This window comes from Ctenopharyngodon idella, chromosome 4, assembly GCF_019924925.1.
Source record: "Ctenopharyngodon idella isolate HZGC_01 chromosome 4, HZGC01, whole genome shotgun sequence".
Classification (NCBI taxonomy): domain Eukaryota; kingdom Metazoa; phylum Chordata; class Actinopteri; order Cypriniformes; family Xenocyprididae; genus Ctenopharyngodon; species Ctenopharyngodon idella.
The window spans coordinates 3739723-3761000 of NC_067223.1; the positions used below are offsets into that span (position 1 = coordinate 3739723).

Here is a 21278-nt window from a genome sequence, read left to right on the forward strand (position 1 = left end):
CTACCAAATTCTGCATGTACTGATGCAATGGTTTTGTTCTCCTTGGAGTCTATAACTCCATTTAAGATCCATGGAAAATCTGTTTCTTCATAAAGTATTTTTTTTTGCCAGAAACATCATCCTTTGAGTTCATAATGTCTCATTCCGACTCTGTGTCGCTGCTGGAGAGCATTTCTATTGACGTCCTACTGCGTCTTCTGGTCCACCAGTTTAGGCTCCTATGAATGGATTCAAATACCGCTACTGTGTATCTGGCAAACATCGACATCCACTTGATCACTTCCACAAAACCGTTCACAGAGCGAGATACAAAGATTACAAACACTGTGGTGTAGTGTGCCAACAGAAGGAGACTGCGTCCTAACTGTTTCCCATAATTAATAATCATGTTAAGCTTTAAATCATGTCCTCCCATTCTGTTTTGAACCATTATGTAAACCTAAAATAATATTTGTAATTGTTTCCTATTATCTTTTGCAAGCAACCATGCCTACTCAAATTTTGATTCTACGTTTTATATTTGTTGACGGTCCCTTGGTGTACAGTATTTGCGCCTCACAGAGTCACTTGTTGTTTTCACACACTCCCATGCGTGGTCCAATCACAGCGCTGAGTTTCTGTTTCCGGGATGTTTGGTGATGTGGCTCTGAAATCCTGGAGACGAAATTGATCAAATAAACCACGCAGCTCTTCCCTGCGCCGATAAAACAGGTCAGTTTCATGCTTAATAACATTAACAAGCTGCCTCTAAACGTATTCAGTCGCTGACATGCACATACACAAGTACATTTATAAATAGATTCGTTACAGTTGTTTACGAGTCATCAGCACGAGCTCACTTAAAGCTTGCGCTCATTACTGCCGCTCATTGGGCTTTAACAATGCCCTTTCATATCCATCATAAAAAATAAAAGTCATACCTTTATGCTTCTCGATCATTTGTGCTGATATCAATCGATTTTAAAACACAAGGAAGAAGAGTCGCTGAATAATCTTTGCTGTTGTGTAGACAAAATGAAAGCGACGCAGCCGCAGTCAGATATATTTGTTTCGGCGTCGTTCGGTCCTCTTCGTTTTTCTCCGCTTTATGGCTCTGCCAACTGGGGTGGTTATTTATTATCAATAAAGATAGACGGAATGTTGTTATTGCGTTCACGCCTCCTTTAGCTACTGTCCGTACAGGGGACACGTTATGTAACCAATAAAGCACCCAGTTTTGAGCACATCTAGTGTTCTATTTATGGATGTGATGTGTTCACAGTCTATGTCCAATCAAAATCTATGAGAAATACAATAACTTTAAATAAATATATATAGACTAACCAAATCTTTTCCTTTGTTCACTGTATGGATTTGATTTATTAATGTGATGTAATGCAACTGAGAGATGCAGAACAGAAGTGTTATATTTATATAAACTTCATGCCTTGACATGAAGTTTAAATTTAATTTTTATATTTACTATGATCATATTCAGTGGCATTACTTGGTGTTGCCTGATATGGGATCTAGAGAACCAAATGTCCCTTTAAATAAATCTATTATTTTAAAATAAATCTATAATAATGGCATTGTTGTGCTTAAGCATTAATTGAAAGTCTATTTGTCGTTATCAGATTCTGGCTTTATCTTTACTTACGTCCTAAACATGTTAAAATAATTCACACAGTAAAGAACTTGAAAATACGAACTAACAAGCTGTGAACTAACATTTCATTGCATATGTTTACATGCAGGTCAGCCATGTTTAGCCGGCTGACCCAAGGGGTGTCCTCAGTCCTCCAGGAGCTCTCGGGTGAGGAACGCTCCGAAGGAGACTTCCAGGTGAGTAGACAAATTCCAATCAAACTTCAGCTAAAGGCCCTTATTTTCCCATTTAAGTACTTATTTTCACATTTATGGATTAGTTTACTAGCCTTTTACCATCCTAAAATGACTTGCATGCACCACTAAAGATGGTCATAAGGCAAGCATAAGTGGACGAAAAAGAGTAGCGCTAATTTGAAGTCGGCGTGAAATGGAAGTTGTGAAAGTCTTTTCTTTCTTATTGTGACACATATGACTTATTCAACAGGAAAAAATGTAGGGCGGGCCTTGATTTTGTCCGTTGGGAAATGATTTGATCATTGGATGGTTGTGGTTTGCTATTGGTCGATCTCATATAATTGACAGGTTGTCCCGCCCTCACACCAGTAAACACATCATCGGAAAAAAGAAGAGATGTCGCTGCAAGAGGGAGGGGAAGACATTTTTAGGGATGCACGATATATCGGCCACCATATCGGTATCGGCCGATTATATATGTTAATTTTTAATGTTAATGTTATCGGCCTGATAAGACAATTTTGCCGATATATTAAAGCCGATAAATAATGGATTATTTCCTTCAGCTGAGACACTTCAGATGCGCACTGTCCGCCATTATGGTTTTGAATTGCTTGAAATATGATTGGAATAACTTCAAAAAAAGTGCAACATGTACAGTGCAAGTATGTCATATAGGCTACATAAAATTATAATGAGAACATTATAATTGTGTGCTTTGGACATGGCTTTTCATGGTGAGACGTTTGTTTTTGTAAACAGGCTCTCAAAAATTATCTAAACATTTTGATTTAGATTTATCAGCCAATATATCTGTTATCGGCTTTCAAATATAAATAATTATTGGTTATCGGTATCTGCCAAAATTTTCATATCGGTGCATTCTATTTTGATTAAAGATTATGAGGGCACATGAATTAAAGATAATAATAATAATAATAATTTTTAATAAATGCTCCAATATTAAAAAAAAAAGAATTTTGATTTCATGGTGACTTTAACACAAGTTGTTATTAAAGTCGTGATGAAATGGAAGTAGCAACAGATATTTTCTTCTGTATTGTGATGTACATACAAGTGTAACAAATTATATGAAAGGAAAAAATGTAGTTTGGGAACTTGCTCTGTTGTTGATTAGATGTTGAGATGTGGGCGTGGCACTCAAAAATGAATGCGAGCTTGCAGTTGAGTGGGGGCGGGGTTTAAGCGGACTGAATGATTTGAGAATTCCAGCATACATCACCAACCTGAAGTCTGTTGTTTTACCGGAAGATAAAGTTAGGACATTTTGATTAAACTTTGCAAGGTTAAAATGAAAAAATGAGACACATACATGGATGAACTATCCACAGTAAGATGTATAACATGCATTTAGAAAATATGTTGAAATAGGTCCATTTCATGCCGACTTTAAAACTAACGTGGTTAGAAGGGAGTGATTAACCATCTAAAGAGCACTCTTTAAATGTTGTCTTTGGAGCAGGATGGATTGGTGCCTCAGCCCCAGCCTGAATCTGAAGCATCCCTGGAGGGCCCAGGGCCCCCAGAAGAGGTCCTGGAGAGGCTGGCACAGACCGAGCAGCTGGTGGTTCAGCTGAAGGAGCTGATTCGAGAGAAGGACAGTCGGCTCGCCAGCACTGAAAAACAGCTGAAGGTGTGGGCTTGCATAATGAGAAAGGAACAAGTGGCACTAACTAGTCCATGAATATTAACAGGTCTAAAGCTTGGTTCTGGATTTGCAACTGTGTTTGTTCTCATACAGGAGGAGAAAGAACAGGCAGAAGTCAAGTTTACAAAGCTTAAACTGCAAGCCAAAGCCAAGATGGCCTCCCTAAACAAACAGATCTCTGAGCTCAAAGGACAGGAAGCGCTGAACAGCAGTCAAGTAATGTTGACATATTCGTGTTATTTTAAGCATGAAGTGGTCTTAGATAACTTTTTTGTAGTGTGCCAACTTATAACTTATATGCTTTTTATTGTTTATCTAAATACACTCGGTATTTGCCAAATTAATTAGTTTTTCCTGCAGTGTTATGATGATGAAATGTTTTTTTTTAGAATTCAGAGAGCTCCTTCCAAATTGCTCCAGAAGTGGAGGAGGAACTCCGGCAGCTGAAAGAAAAGCTCAGCCAGGCGGAGTCGTCCAACAAGATCCTCCAGCAGCAGCTCTGGGAGGCTGAACAGCGTGTGAGAGAGGAGGGTCATGCAGAGCAGGTGTGTTTCACCCAGAGCATATGTCTTTAAGCTGAGGTGCTTATTTTGTTAAGATCTTGAAATGTATCATATGATGATCAAGGTTTTTGAAGGTACTGTTTTATTTCTGTAATAGTCTGATCTCAGTCTTTCACTCTTAAATAGTATATCTACTTTTTTATTTTTTTTTTTAAATGTTGTCCAGGTGCGAATCCTGCAGGCTGTGGTGAAAGAAAAAGATGTCAGATTTCAAGAACAAATCCTTAAACATGAGCAGGAACTCCTCAGTCTCACGCAGACCTCAAATGACCCTGACTTAGAGCAGGTATTTCTCATGTTTTGGCACTTCCCATAAATAAGGTCCACTTTCATATTCTATTTTCTTTGATATTTAATTTTCTCAATCTTTACACATATTGAGTGTTGACTGCATTCGTCAAGCTCCAACATACCAAAGTTATTGTAAAAAAAAAAAAAGATGGGATGAAGATAGGAAATAAAGTTTATCATTAACTACAAAACCAACATTAGGTCCCAAACTAGGTAGCCCCTACTGAGGTTTAGCTTAATTTAGGCTAAATTTACAAGCCTGTTACCCATTTTGGTATAATTTTTGGTTGATTTAATTTTACTAATTTATACATTTTTGTCTGTTTAATTTAATTTTTAATTATCACATTTATTTTATTTTATCTTTATTGCAAGAAAATAATGCAGTCACACAAGTTATAACCTGCATTCAGACATGTCACATTGTTTTGTAAAATAAAAACTTTATTCTCTCCATTTCATCAACTTGTTTCAGAGTAACTGGTATCAGTTATAAACAAACACATTACTCAAATTAATATTAACACATTAACTAAATTCTGAATTTCTTAACTTTCTGGATGTTATTAATTTAATTACTATTAATATTGAACATCAAACTTGTTTCATAGCATATTCTTTACACAAAGCACAAATGCAGTGCATTTTCCCGCCCTCTTTTGATTGACAGGATATATCGGCCCTGACTATCAGCTGTTTTTTTTAAACTATCTGCCGATAGTGTGAAAATTTGCTTTTATCAGCCGATACGGGTTATTGGCCGATATATATTGAGATAGTCTTCACTGCTGAACAAGAGATCCAGGGGGATCTAGATCCAACTTTTCCCACTTTACATATCCCTAAACCTACCTGTCTCCGCCCCCTGGATCTAAACCTACCCATCTCCACCCCCTGGATCTAGATCCAACTCCTCCCACTTTACATATCCCTTAACCTAAACGTCTCCGCCCCCTGGATTTTGTGTGTTCTGCAGTGAGGGGCTACTGGATATATTGGTGCATCTTTAATATATATATATATATATATATATATATATATAAAAAAGTAAACAAAGATGTAAGATGGTAAAGAGCAGCAATGCAAGGACAACATTGTGTTGCTGTTTTTATATTTGTTAGCTTTTTGTTTTGGGATAGCCTGAGGTGTTGTAGCCATATTTGTGTGTTATTATAAAGCATGAAATCATAGATCATCATGTTGCCATGGCAATTTTGATCTAAGCTGTCTAGTTTCAGGGTGCGTACATTTCCACATTCTATGAGCAGCATCCAACTCTTGGCACTTTATGTTTTGTTCATGTTGTTGGACAGGAATTAAGAAAGAAAGCTCAGATTAAGACTGATCTTTTAAATGTTTGTTCATTTCTGATAAATCAAACCCTGTAGCAAGTATCTATACATCTCGTTCTGTGTTTCCTTAATCCTGTTTATTGTTTTACAGGCTCTTCGTGCATCCCAGCAGCGCATAGAGGAGTTGGAGGAGTCCTTGCGTTCTCGTTCAGAAGTCCTAGAAATGTTGCAGCAGGAACTAAACAGTGCAGACCAGCAGAAACAGGTTAGCATAACACGTATAGTTTACACTGTGTCCTAGAAATGTTACTGTCGTTACTGAAAGCGATATTATATATTCTAAAGAGATATTTGCCCATAACAACATACAGCTATGTAGCAGTTAGATTTCACTGCAGGGTGGGGATACCCAGCAGTGATTAAAATAGAATCCAAGTAACCAGCAGAATTTTTTGTTGTGTTGTTGTGGTTACTGCTGGTTAGGTTAAAATCTCAGATTGAAGAAGCAGTTCATTCAAAACTATAATAGGAGTATTTCCTTTTACAGTATGTATAGAAAGCCAAGTTATTTGCTGATCCTTAAGCATGATGAATGTTTCAATTGTGCAGATTCTGACTGCTCAGTTCAGGCAGATGGAGCTGGAGTTGGCAGAAGCCCAGAGACTGAGAGAAGAGGAGAGGCAGCAGTGGGCCATGCGAGCTGAGGAAGAACTCCAGGCTCTTAGAGCCAGACTAGAGGCTTCAGATAGTGAGAGTCAGACCATCAATTCTCTCAACACCGAATTACAGAAAAAGATAACAGAGATGGATGAAATGAGAGCAAAACTTGAATCTGAAGAAAGAGAGAAAGAAGAAACGTTGGAGAAATTGAAAGAAAGAGAAAGTGACTTTGAGGCAGAACTGGCCAAAATGAAAGTATGCCTAGAAGCCAGATTGGAGACATCAGAGAGTGAGAGAGAGCACACCATCAGTGCACTTAACATCAATGTTACCAATCTCAATGCTGAATTACTGAAAAGGACCACAGAGTTGGATGAAATGAGAGAGAAACTTGAATCTGAGCGAAGAGAAAAGGAAGAAATGCTGGAGAAATTGAAAGAGAGAGAGATTAGCTTTGAGGCAGAGCTGGCCGACATGAAAGTATCTCTAGAAGCTAGATTAGAAACACAAGAAAGTGAAAGGGACCAGACCATTAGTGCTCTCAACACTGAATTGCTGAAAAAGACAGCAGAGGCGGATGAAATGAGAGCAAAGCTTGAATCCAAAGAAAGAGAGAATGACCAAATGCAGGAGAAATTTAAAGAGAGGGAGACTAGCTTTGAGGCAGAGCTGGCCAACTTGAAAGTGTCTCTAGAAGCCAGATTAGAAACAACAGAAAGTGAAAAAGAGCAGACCATCATTGGTCTCAATGCTGAATTACTGAAAAAGACGACAGAGTTGGATGAACTGAGGGAAAAACTTTCAGCTGAAGAGAGAGAAAGACTGGAGACATTACAAGAGAGACAAACAAGCTTTGAGACAGAGCTGGCCAACTTGCAAGCCTGTCTGGAAGTCGCAGAGAAACAGAAAGAGGAAATGACAAAGAAGCTAGAGGTGGAGGTTGCAAGTCGCATGGAAGAGCTTCATCATCTTCAGGAGAAGCTTGAAGAAGTAGAAAGAGCTAGGGAAGAAGAATCTAAGAGTGAAAGAGATCACGTAGCACAGATGGAAAATGAGCTTGAGTCATTGAGAGAGAAACTGGATGCCAGTAAAGAGGAACATCAAGCAGGACTTCAAACCAAGGATTCACTGGAGAAACTTTGGAGAGGAATTCAGTCTTTGACAACTACTGGGGAGGCAGAGGTGGAAATATCCATTCCTACTGACCCTGCACAGTTCTTAGAGGTGTTACCTGCCATAGAAGCACGTCTGAGCAACATTACAGATGAACAGCACGAGAGTCAAGCACGCATATCTCAGCTCACACTCACTCTACAGTCTCTGCAAGGTAAACAGCCCAGGAGAACAAAGTTCAAAGCAGCTTTTGTGGTTTGAGTAAACTGTCCTTGGAAGAATTTTTATCAGCCAAAACAACAATATAGGACAAGTTGTTTGTACTTTGATCAAAAAGTAATTATGTCTTAATGCACCTGATGCTCTAGGTCAACTCAATAAAAGCACAGCTGAAGGAGAGGAAGCAGTTGCTAGGATACAGGAACTGGAACAACAACTTCTGACTGTTCAGGTAGGTGGATTGCAAAAATATGTTGAAGCGTTTTAAACATTTTTCAGAGCAGTTGCTCTTTTTAGTCTTTTAAATGCAATTGTTCAGATAAGTGCTTGGGGTTCTTGGTATTAAATCTGTCATGCATTATTTATGCTATTGGCATGAATGATACTTAAAATCATATGGATTGTTGTACAGTTGTTCTATTAGTTTTCATAGTGATCAGACTTACAATTTGCACCTAACAATAAGCATGAAAAGTTATTGATGCAATGGAGATGCTCCACAGAATAAGATGCCCTTGTCTAGGGCAATGTGTCTACTATAGCAAACTCATTTGGATGTACATAGCACAATCTGTGTCTGGTGCAACAGACACAAGGTGACATTAATGCCTAGACGGTTTGTCTCACAGATTATCAGGCCAGAGATAACATAATCCTCCCGACTTTCATCATCTATTCCTATTTCTGACCCACATAAAAGTGCATAGTTATGAAGTATTAATAAAGGTATGGTCTGTTATGGTATTCAAATAACTGCAGTTACTGTGGGAATTCAGCAGACAAGTGCACTCTCAATAAGCATGCATTAGTGTGAGCATACCGTTTGTTATAACTTGGGCTTGTCTTTCCTAGGTTACTGGTGAGTCATTAGGTGATCATGTGACAGACCTGTCTGTGAAGGATTTGGACAGGACATTCCAGGGTGAGTTTAATGTTTTCCCTTGTGTAGATGAATGTACTTTGAACTGCAGTGCTTCTTTTAGTGACACAATCCCATTTTATTCCATAACTGTCTTGTTCTCAAGTAGAGAACATTGTGGTTTCTAAATGAAAAATTATTGCATATTAGCTAGGACAACCAGAAAGACAGGTTTCCTCAGTCAAAAACAAAACATAAACAGGAAGTTAAGAATTTATACTTGAAACAATATGCATTTTAAACATATACATTTTGCATGCTTAAAGGATTAGTTCACTTTGAAATGAAAAGTAGCCCAAGCTTTACTCACACTCAAGCCATAATCTGAGAAATATTAATAAATATCCTGACGCATCTGAGCTTTATAATGGCAGTGATAGGGATCAATGAGTATGAGCTGAAGAAAGTGCATCCATCCATCAAAAATGTGTGCTCCGGGGGGTTAATAAAGGCCTTCTGAAGCGAAGCGATGCGTTTGTGTGAAATAATATCCATATTTAAACAAGTTATGAAGTAAAATATCTAGCTTCTGCCAGACCGCCTTCCGTATTCAATGTACGAAGAAAGTGTAAAACTCTTGCAGTTCTCAAAGCTTACGCTACGTCCTACGCCTTCCCTATTCAGCTTATGGGAAAAGTGTAACTGACGTGACGCCAGTTTACACTTTCTTTGTAACTTCAATACGGAAGGCGGTCTGGCGGAAGCTAGATATTTTACTTCATAACTTGTTAAATATGGATATTTTTGTTTACACAAATGCATCGCTTCGCTTCAGAAGGCCTTTATTAACCCCCTGGAGCCGTGTGGAGTACACATTTATGATGGATGGATGTGGATGGAAGCACTTTCTTCAGCTCATACTCATTGATCCCTATCACTGCCATTATAAAGCTTGGAAGCATCAGGATATTTATTAATATTTCTCAGATTATGTTCATCAGAAAGAAGAAAGCCATATACACCTTGGATGGCTTGAGTAAAGCTTGGGCTAATTTTCATTTCAAAGTGAACTAATCCTTTAATTGTGCATGCTTAAGTTATTTGATGATTTTCACTTGGTTGTCTCATGATTTCTGTTTCAGATAACAGTGGAGATAGACATACTTCAGAAAATGAATTACAGACCGATCGGATACTGTTTCTGGAACAGCAGCTTGCAGACAGAGAAAGAGAAGTTTTTGCTCTCAGAGAAAAACTGTCACTCGCCACATGCCAAACTCTGAATATCCCAGAGGAGGAAAGTGCGGACAGTGTAAGTAGAAGAGACATCACTGAGTTGCACGACAACTCTACAGCTCTATCTGAGGTCCTTGAAGGCTCACAAGAGGAAGAGACAACACTTGTGGCAGCAGACACCTCTGTTCTGTCTGTCTCTGCTGGCAATGAGAGTAGCCCTGAGCTTATAGCACCTCAACCTGATTCTCCTGGAGAATCAAAGGGTACTTCCTCAGATGAGATGGTGACAAGCAGTGATTCAGAGGTGGCTCATAGTAGCTGGACTCTTCTGGAAGCAGTCAACCAAGATGGGACTCAAGAGTGGCCGGCCCAAGTTCAGGACTTTGCCTCACTGCGCTTATCCACGCAATCTTGGGAAGAGACTTGTGAAGAGCAAGTCGCATCAACTAGCTGCATAGTTGATATTGAATCACCACCTTTAGTTATCCATGAAACTGTACAGATACGTCTTGGCCAACAGGAGGGAAGTCTGCTAAATACAGATTCAAGCACTGGTCAAGCTTTTGCACAGGTCTTAGCTGAAGAGATTCAGAAAAGGTATAGTGAACTTGTGGGAGAGCTTCAGCAGTTTAAAGACTCCGCCATACAATCACAGGAGAAAGTCTTCCAGCTGGAGGAAGCATTGAAGTCACTCACAGTTTCCAGAAATGAGGCTGAGTCTAGGGCAAACATCTGTGAGAAAGAGCTGATCGAAGCTAAGGCATTGATTGAGCAAGAAAAATTAGATAGGCAAAGTGTTGCTATACAGTTTGAGAATATGAAGGAAGAGATTTGCTCTAAAGATGATAAGCTGCAAGTTTTACAGGCAGGCCTTGATGAAGCCCAACAAAGAGTTGTTGAACAAGAAGGTCAAGCTAGAATGCTGGCTGCTCAACTGGAGGACAGAGAGCTTGCTTCCTCCGAACTGGAACAGAAGCTCTTGGATATGGAGGGCAGGTTAGTGCAGGTCTCTCAGGAAGCTGACATGGCAAAAGCTGCTCTCATTGACCGGAATGCTGAGCTGGAAGACCTACAAAAATGTCTTTCACAGAAAGACCAGGAGATGATGGAACTCAATGATAGCATGACTGCCAAACTACTCCAGGCTGGAGAGGAAAAGTTTGTATTATCCAGTGAAGTCAAAAAGCTAAAAGAACAAATTTATGAACTTGAGAATGTCAGGGATGACCAGCAGGAAATCCTAGAGGATAAAACAGCAGAAAAAGAGGAGCTTGTTGCTTTACGAAAGGAGAAAGAGGATTTGGTTACTCAAATGGCTGCCATGAAGAAAGATGGAGAACAGTTCAAGAGAAAGCTACAGGCTGCTCTGATACAGCGTAAAGAATTGATGAAAAAAGTTGCAGACTTCGAGAAGGAGGCTGAGAGCAAGGAAGAAAAGGAAAGGGATGATAATGAGGGAACAACTCTTCAGTTTAAAAATGAAATTAAGGAAAAAGATCTAGAAATACAGAGACTTGATGCTTTGTTGCAAGAGACCAGAGATGTCTTAAATATGAAAGATGAGACCTTAACAAGTCTGGAACAAAAAATCCATAAACAAGATCAAGCATTGACTGAGTCGCATGCAGAAATACAACATTTGACAAAGCAGTATGTACAAATGAATGAACAACAAATGTCACAGGCAGCTGACGACAAAAATAGACTTCTTTCGCAGATAGCGTCCATGGAATCTGACATTGAAACATTGCATAAAAAGCTTCAGGAAGCTACTGATGCTTATGAGGATGCTGTTGTAAAAGCTCAAGAGAAAGATCGCCATCATCTTGAGCAGATGAAACAACAGAAAGAAGAGTGCAGTGAGCTTCTTGAACGCCTCCAAACTGAAGAGGGAGAGAAAACTGGGTTGTTGAATCGTGTTATGGAGCTAGAGGGTCTGCTAGAATCAAAGAATGCAGCAGATAAAGTAGTGAGTGTGAATGTGGAGGGTAATGTTGGGTGTACTACAAAGAATCTAGAGAAACCAGAGATAAATGATTGGGTTCAGGAGGACTGGGTGGATTTTGCTTCAGCTGAGACTGAGGCACAACAACATAAACCTGGTGAGCAATCTCAGCAGCCCATGATAAAAGATCATGAGGACATTATAAATGCACTTCAGGAGGATTTAAGAGTTGAGCAGGCTGCTCGTGCAGAATTAGAGGCGTGTTTACAAGAGAGCCAGTCCTCTCAATCACTCACAGATTGCAAATTCAAAGAACTTTCCCAAGAACTTGAAGTCTTGAGAGAAAAGGAGAGGCAGATTGATTCTCTCACCGAGGAAATAGAGGCTCTTAGGGAGAAATGTCAAAGAGCCGAAGCGCATACAGAGAAGTTGAAAGCGGAGGTGGACGAAGCTTGGGAAGCAGCTAAAAGAAGCATCTCTGATGCTGAGTCCCCAGTCAAAGCACTTCAGTCGGAAGTGGAAGAATTTAAACAATTTCTTAAAAACAAGAATGATGAGATTATTGATTTAAGCCAACAGCTTAGTGAACAAAGTTCTCTTCTACTTAAGATGCAGGAAACCGTATTGGCGAAAGATCAGCAGATTACTTCATTACAAGAAGAGCTTAAAGCTGAGCAAGATAGGGTTAAAAAACTGGAAGCAGAAATGCCACAACGTGAGGAAGAAGAGAAGGATAATAGTGCCAAACTCCAACAGATTCAACGTAAACTGCAGGCTGCTCTTGTATCACGTAAGGAGGCAATCAAAGAGAAACAGGCATTGAAGGAGGAACAGGCTTCTGCTGAGAAGATTAAATTAGAGCTACAACAGAAGCTGGAGTTAATAGAGGTGGAGCTGAACAAGTCAAGAGAAGAGAGGGAGAAGTTAATTGAGGAGATGGATCGAACTTTATTGGAAAACCAGAGTCTGAGTGCGTCCTGTGAGAGCCTTAAACTTGCTATGGAGGGTGTTTTGAATGAGAAGGATGCATGCAAACGGCAAGCTGAGAGTGCCAAAGAGGAATCCGAACAAGTGTGTAGGCAGCTGGAAGAAAAGGTGCAAAGCATGAAAGAAGAGTATGAATCCCTCCTCAAGTCATATGAAAATGTGAGTGATGAAGCTGAACGAGTAAGAAAAGTGCTTGAAGCTGCTCGACAGGACAGGCAGGAGTTAGCAGCCAAGGCACGAGCTCATGAGGTAGCCAGACAAGAGGCAGAGAGGTTAGCTGAGGAAGCTATGAAGGAGGTGGATGTTGTGAAAGAAAAAATGAGAAAATTTGCTAAGGTCAAACATCAAAAGATTATGGATCTAGAGGAGGAGAATGAAAGGCTTAGGGAGCAGGAAGAGAAGAAATTGGTCACACGTACAGAAACTGAGCTGAAACAAGAGCTTGAGAGAGTCAAACAAGAGTTTGAGACCTTGAAAACAAATTATAATATTGCTATGGCTGATAAAAACTCTTTGGAGCATGAAGCTGAGGAATTGAGACAACGTTTGGCTGAGGAAATTGACACAAAGGGCAGTGAAACCCTGGACACATGCTCCATGGAGACTATTAAGGAGGTTAAAGTCATCACACAGCAGACAAGTCCTGATTTAATTGAAATCCAAGAATACCAGAATGTTAGCATTTCCCCTGAAGCTAATCTCACTAAGCCAGTGGAATCCATTAGTACTGCACTTGAACAAGAAGTCACAGAAGTGCATGCAGAAATGACTGCTCAAACTGAGGAGAGGCTCAAGGAACTGGAGACCTCTCTCGAAACAGCAGAGAGTAAGATAAGGGAACTTGAAGCTACTCTTGAGGATCACATGGAATCCAGAAACAAGCAAGAATCCATGCTTAATGCAGAGCTGGATTCCTTCAAACAACAGCTTCTGGAGACTTCAGAAAGAGAGGACCTCCTGAAGGAAGAGAGCTCTAAGAAAGAGACCCAACTTCAAGAACTCCGCACTAGCCTAGAGGCTGAAAGAGATGACCTAGAGGAGCGGTTGATGAACCAGCTGGCTCAGCTCAATGGCAGCATTGCAGGCTACCAGCAAGAGGCATCTGATAGTCGTGATCGCCTCATTGACATGCAGAGGGAATTGGAGAAACTGGAGAGAGAGCGGGCTGAGCTGGAAGCTGAGGTGGCAAGTGAGAGGGGCCGGGCTGCCAGGATGGAGGAGGACATGAGGCAGGCCCAACGAGAAAGAGCAGAGGCAGAGGCTGAGACAGGCAAACAAAGAGAGCTGGAGCAGAAGTTGAAATCTGCACAGAGGTTTAAAGAAGGTAGTCAAAACAGAACACGTCAACTTGAGGAACTGCTGAGGGAAAAGCAACTTGAAGTCCGTCAGCTACAGAAAGACTGCATTGAGTACCAGGAAAGAATAAGTGAACTGGGTAAAGAAGTTAAGTCATTGCTGTTGGGTAGAGATGAGCTGAGTGCAGAACTTGAGGCAGCACACATGGAAATTGCAAAGATCATGCAAGACAGAACAAGTATTGCATCTGAACTTTCAACATGTAAAGGGAAGCTGGACATGGCACTGGAAGAAGCAAAGCAGGCCCAAGCAGACAAACTAGCTGCAGAACAAATGGTACAAAGCAAAGAGGTTGAGTTGAAGGCAGATGCGGAGCGTACACTGGATGAAGTCAGGTATCGCCTTGGAGCCGAGCTTAAACAGATAGAATTAAGATTAGAAAAATCTTACAGGGAGCGGGAGAAGGAGGAAGAGGCAACTCTGGAGGCAAGGAGTATTGCTGAGGCCGCAGACAGGCATGCTCAGGAAATGCAAGCCCGTTTGGATGAAGCACTGGCTCGGTTGGCAGCCTTTTCGCGCTCCATGTCTTCCCTCCAGGATGATCGTGATCGAGTGCTGGATGAGGCCAAGCAATGGGAGAGTCGTTTTCATAGTGAATTACAGGAAAAGGAGGCTGATGTTCGGGAGGCTGAAACCCGTGCCAAAGAACTTGCTGAGCAACTCCAGAGGGAGACCACCCAAAAAGAGGAGCTGCAGAGTTTATTGGAAAGGTTTGTTTTGTTTTTTGCATGTTTCAATTAAGTTCTGTTAACATCTGGTAATTATACTTTAACTGTTACAGTAAATTTTCAATAATAAATAAAATGTATGTCTGCAGAATGCAAAAGGCAGAAGAGAACCTACAACTAGAGCTGTCTGAGGTGGAAAAGAAACATAATGAAAGCCTTGCAGCTCTTGAGCAAGAAAGAGGGGATCTGCAGCAGAAGCTCACTCTGGTAGAAACCAACCTGACCCAAACTCGCACCCAGCTGACTACCCTAGAGACAGAGGCAGAGGGACTGCGGCACCGCACCAAAGCCCTAGAAGAAGCAGTGGATAAGCTTCAGAGTGATGCTAATGAGGCACGTGCTGTGATCAAGGAAAGGGAGACAGAGGAAAAGAGACTATACTTGAGGCTTGAGCAACTAGAGACAGACCTGGGATCTTCAAAGAACCTTACTGAAACTCTTCAGGCTGCTTTGGATGAGAAGGAGAAGAGGGAAATGGAGCTCCTTGGTGAGAAGGAGCAAGCTGTGACACAGGTACTTAATATACTGAATATCATAGTTTCTGAAGCGAATGCATGCATATCTGTTCATATCATTATTAGTAAATTAATGCCATATAATAATACAGTGGTCTTTTTTTAGGCTGTAGAGGAGGCTAGAAAGGATGCAGATGGAAGGGCTGAGATGGCAGAGAAAGAGCTGGAGGAGAGGAGAGAGGAGTTGCGTGGTTTAGAAGAGAGGCTCCGTAAGGCTGAGGAGGATACCTTCCAGAGCAGAGCTCAACTGGAGTCCTTTACCAAGGCTATGGGCTCCCTGCAGGATGACAGAGACAGAGTACTCAGCCAATACAAGCAGCTAGAAGAAAGACACCTCCAGGTAATGCTGCTCTGAATAACCTCATTTGCATAATTAATTCAGAGTATCTTTTAAAATTTGGATTTCTCAAAATCTCATGTTTTTTCAGGTAATGATGGAGAAGGACAGCCTGATCCAGGAGGCTGCAGGTGAAAACAACGGATTAAAGGAGGAGCTTCGAGCCTTGTTGTCACAGCGGGATGACCTCAATGCTGAGAATGCCAAGCTGGCTGCCCAGCTTCATGGTTACAGAAATGACCTGAACCAGGTTCTTGCTATGAAGGACTCCCAGCACAAGCAGATTCTTGCTGCCCAAGTAGAGCGCATCAGTTTCCTGGAGAGAGAGAAAGAAAATCTTGAGAGCCATATTCAGGCTCTTGAAAAAGAAGTTGCGCAAGGGAAGGTACCTCTATTGGTGCAGGAGAACTTGGTCCAGGCCAGCGAAGGAAGTGTCGATAGGCAAGATGCACCCGGGGCTGAGGTAGAGAAGCTGAGGGAACAGCTCCAAGTTGCTAGAAAGCGCATCACCACCTTGGAGGAGACTTTGGAATTGGAGAAGGAGACCCAGGCAGTCCACAGCAAGGAGTTGAAGGAGCTGCGCTGGGAAGGCGGCGTTCTGCGAACCGAAGCGGAAACAGCAGAGGAGAGGGTGGCGGAGTTGGCGCGAGACTTGTTGGTGATGGAGCAACAGCTTCTGGAGGAGAGGGAAGCAGCTAGTCAGCTTCGAGCTCAGAACAAGTCTTTTGGTCAAGCCATGGCCTCTATGCAGGTCGCAAGAGATCAAGCTATCAGTGAGGCCAAAGAGCTGCGTCTCCGTTTAGATGAAATAAACCGGACGGTTCACCCAGCTTCTCCCCCAAGTGGCTCCAAAGGAGAAGTGTGGAGCCTAAAAAATGCTCTAGCAGCACTGCAAAATGACAGGGAAAGAATGGTATGTATTGAATTACCTGATAATTTATTGGAAACAAAAATATTGCATCCTGCCTTCTTTAATGATATTTGCAACCTATTAATTGCATCCCTCCTGGTTCCTCAGTTGGAACAGCTGCACTTGCAGAAGTCTGAATTGGATCGGCTTGGATCTGGTGAATTATCCAGGATCACTCAGGCTTTGGAGGAAGAGAGAAGAAAGGCAGCGGAGCGAGAGGAAAAAATCATGGCAGAACTGAAGGATAGAGATGCCCAGATGGACAGAGATAAGCAAGAATTGGAAATGCTCAGGTAAGATTCATGGGTTTTACGCATGAGTGACTTTTTTGCCCTCTGCCGTTTTGGTGGTAGTCTTGCAGAAAACAGCTTTAAAGAAATTAGCAGAATCCCTCCAAAAATGAAAAATACTCTTACAATTTCTTAATTTTTTGTTTACATGTCTAGGCTTGAGATGATGGACTGGCAGGGTCAGGCCGAGCTCTTGAAGCAGCAGACCCTGACCACCCTCTCAGACAGGGACCAACAGGTTCGCCAGCTTACTGCCATGCTGGAGGAAGCACGGGCATCAAAATTACGGCACGAGCACACACAAAGACAGGTAAAAAGCTAGAATCTCATTTTCAAGTATGAGATATTGGAAGCAGCCTAGAAATGATTTATTTTCAGTCAATCCATCTACCTCTTTTCTTGTAGCTAGAGGCATTTATAAGTTCTAGTCTTTTCATTGTACTGTTGTTCTGTAATATGAGATGGGACTTGTTGCACAGTTTTGCATATTTCTCTATTGGTCTTAGACTTTTTAACCCCACTTTATATTTAAGTATAGATCTTTGAAGTCATTGATCTGTTTCATTGTCTTTAGTGAATGAGGCATCCAATACTGATTTCTTTGTCCTTTAGGGAAGCCTTGCAGTAGACGCTGCACCTGGTGGTCCTCTAGAGCACAACGAGGGATATAAAGCGGAGTTCATTGAACTCCAGAGAAGGTACTGCTGCCAAGTTTAGCAGTCTTCTCATTAATTATACTGATCTACAGTTGCATTATGTCAATCTCTTTAGCACCGGTGCCACAAACTGCATTGATAGCAGTAGTAGATAATACTTCAGCTAACAGCTACCATACTACTAATACTGTATTTGAAAGGAATTAAGCACGTGATATGTAGTATGTTAAGCGTATCTTTTTCAACACTTTTCATCTCTGTTTGGTGTTTCTTTTTCTCAGTCTTAATTTTTTTTAATCAGTGGCTATTGTTTGTAGTGTTTTGAATACATTAGGGAGTTACATTAGGTCAAAAGTAAATGTATTACCTAAAATGTGTAATGGATTATGTTACTTATTAAAATTTTTGTCATGTAATTTGGAATCAGTAATGGACTATAATTTGTAAGTAATCTACCCAGTACTGCATTTACCACACTTTACTGCTCTCTCAAATAGATGGTGTCCAAATATCAACAGTAATTTACCTGAGAATATGACTTCTAGGCCTTTTGATTAGGTTATTAAACTATAAATCATAGGTTACATGGTTCTCTCTTATGACTCTTTCAGTGACTTTCCATGTGTCAACTTTCGTTTCCCCACTTACCAGTGCTGTACAGTAACTCTATGTGTGTGTTTCTGTCAGGTTGGATGAGGAGTCAGAGCAGAGACTCAGAGTAGAGGAGCAGCTCATTGCTGCACAGGATCGCCTCAAACGGTCTGACCCTAATCTCAGATTAAGATCAACTCACTGCTCCTGGCTGTGGGCATTATTGCTGCAGACTGCCTTTATGTGAAATTTGTCATATGCAATTCTCCCAAAAATAATTTGGACACTTTCAGACACTTATTAATGACATTAATATGAACTACTTATATTTTTGGGGACACTGCATATATGAACCAACTGCAGTTTTCATTCACATATTTAATTCTTTGCTTTTCACATTTAAATCTCTAAAATACTGATTAAAGACTAAATATTACATGTGTCAATTTCCTTCATCATTTACAGCTATACACAGGGTGAGTGGCAGACAGCATCCGAAGCCATGATGTCAGAGACAGCTGTACTTATTGAGCCAACAGAGGGTGCTGTTATACGGGTAAAAACAAATCCTCAATGCAATTCCACACCATTTGGTGTATATATATATATATATATATATATACACACACTACCGTTCAAAAGTTTGGGATCGGTAAGATTTTTAATGTTTTAAAAAAAAGATTTGTCTGCTCACCAAGGCTGCATTTATTTAATTTAAAATACAGTAAAAACATTAATATTGTGAAATATTATTACAATTTAAAATAACTGTTTTCTATTTGAATATATTTTACAAAGTAATTTATTTCTGTGATGGCAAAGCTGAATTTTCAGCATCATTAGTCCAGTGTTCAGTGTCACATGATCCTTCAGAAATCATTCTAATATGCTGATTTGCTGCTCAAGAAACATTTTTGATAATCAATGTTGAAAACAGTTGTGTACTTTTTTTTTCAGGATTCTTTGATGAATAGAAAGTTCAAAAGAACAGCATTTATCTGAAATACAAAGCTTTTGTAACATTATACACTACCGTTCAAAAGTTTGGGGTCAGTAAGAATTTTTATTTTTATTTTTTTTTAAATAAATTAAAGAAATTAATACTTTTATTCAGCAAGGATGCATTAAATCGATCAAAAGTGACATTTATAATGTTACAAAAGATTATATTTCAAATAAACGCTGTTCTTTTGAACTTTCTATTTATCAAAGAATCCTGAAAAAAAATATTGTACACAAATATTTTGTACAATTGTACACAATAAATGTTTCTTGAGCAGCAAATCAGCATATTAGAATGATTTCTGAAGGATCATGTGACACTAAAGACTGGAGTAATGATGTTGAAAATTCAGCTTTGCCATCACAGGAATAAATTACATTTTACAATATTTTCAAATAGAAAACCGTTATTTTAAATTGTAATAATATTTCACAATATCACTGTTTTTACTGTATTTTTAATTAAATAAATGCAGCCTTGGTGAGCAGACGAAACTTCTTTTAAAAACATTAAAAATCTTACCGATCCCAAACTTTTGAACAGTAGTATATGTGTGTGTGTATATAATATATATAGACACACACACACACGTATGTTTGGATATATTTATATATATTTTTTCTTTATCTCAGACTCGTAGTGGTGGACCTGGGCTGCTGCGGATGCTGCGAGTCGCCTTCTGCTCTCGTCAGCGCACCCCTCTGCTGGTGTCACTTTACCTGCTGACTGTTCACGTGCTGCTGCTGCTATGCATGGGAGGATATCTGTGAGAGAGATAACGCTTAACTGAGAGAGACAGTTACATACTCATTCACTTATACAAAACAAAACAAATGGAGACATTATTTAATACAGGATTAACTAATTTACATTTGTCTGTGAACATTTTTCCTTGCTTATTTACCAAAGTTACATTGATCTGTTTGTTTTGTTCTCTATTTTTATCGGAGCGCTCTGACAAAAAATCATTTCCACCCAGTTTTAATGGGGCTTGACCAGATTAGTAACACTAGAGCACTACCTGCACTTCCTCAAGAACATGATTTTACCCTTTAAAAATGCCCTCATTTATGAAGGAATGTTTATGCATCTTTTGGAAAATGTAGATGAAGTTGACAGGGTATAGTGTCAGGGTTTTTTTTTTTTTTCCTCTTTGTTTCTGTAAAACAGGGTCTTTCACAATGTCTGTCAAATTGCATAAAGGTAGACACAAGAAGACTTATTTTGACCACATTCCAACTTCCTATAATTAGTTTTCTTGGTATCTCTTTATTTCTGCATAAAGTCAGTGCGTTCAAATGTAATGGCAAAGCTGATAGTTCCTGTACGTGTCTACAAGAAACGTGTTAGTGTGCTGACTCTCTCTGTCATGGCAGACTAGTTTGCCAGCTTGGTGCAATACTGTCATTTATATTTGTTCATTTTAATTGGTGTTTTTTTTCCCCCGGTTTATTTGTTGGTTTTGTTGTTTATTTTCTTTAACACACTACACATCATGGTCTTTACATCTGGACTACTTTTGCTTTTATTCAACCTTAAAGACATAAATGAAATACCTTAATCTCAAGACATTTTATTACCAATTACTTTAGATGTTTTGATTCTGTTTCAGGTCAAGTCAGCTTCATCAAGTCATTCATGTTCTGCTTATTTTCCGTTTTCTGAGCCAGAGCCAGACTTCCTATTCTCACTATTCTACTGTCACTCAGATCTGTTTGGGCTGTATAGGGCTGGATTAGATTATGGTTAAAATGTTGTCTCTTACATTGAGATTTTAAGCACGGCCCAGTGAGTGTTTTATCTGTAAAATCTCTGTAAATGATCCTTTCTTTTCCTCCTGCTACCCTGTTGTAGGGGCTATTTTTTGGAAATAAAGTCTATTTATGGGAGGACATATACACATCTATGTGTTTGCATGACATGTTGGTGCTGTTCTTGTACAGCAGATTGTATAGTAAACCTTTGATTTTAATTAATACTTAATTCTTTTATGTGTTTAAAAATAAATACACAATCATTGCAGTAATTTTGAGTTCTTTTAACCGTGCCGAATGCTTCAATGGTCCTACACAATTTGTGTTGGCGCTCGGACCTGACCCAAATAAAATATTTCATAAATACAACGAAGAATCATTACAAAATATATAATACTACTGTTACATATTAGTTTATTAATCGTTTTTAAGACATTTAGACTACTTACAAAATTAATATTATTTTAATGTATTTTTGTC

General features: G+C 39.7%; 1 protein-coding gene across 1 annotated transcript; it reads left to right on the top strand.

Annotated features, from left to right (window-relative positions):
• Positions 1–590: 590 nt before the first annotated feature.
• golgb1 (golgin B1) lies at positions 591–21066 on the top strand. The gene is made up of 20 exons (XM_051890815.1): positions 591–711; positions 1737–1824; positions 3308–3478; positions 3587–3709; positions 3883–4038; positions 4223–4342; positions 5791–5904; positions 6249–7626; positions 7781–7863; positions 8484–8553; positions 9633–14724; positions 14832–15255; positions 15364–15597; positions 15686–16507; positions 16613–16797; positions 16951–17104; positions 17407–17492; positions 18138–18209; positions 18507–18597; positions 19677–21066. Exons 2-20 carry the CDS (start codon positions 1744–1746, stop codon positions 19812–19814), a joined length of 9594 nt encoding a protein of 3197 aa, XP_051746775.1. The 5' UTR covers positions 591–711; positions 1737–1743; the 3' UTR covers positions 19815–21066.
• Positions 21067–21278: the final 212 nt, after the last annotated feature.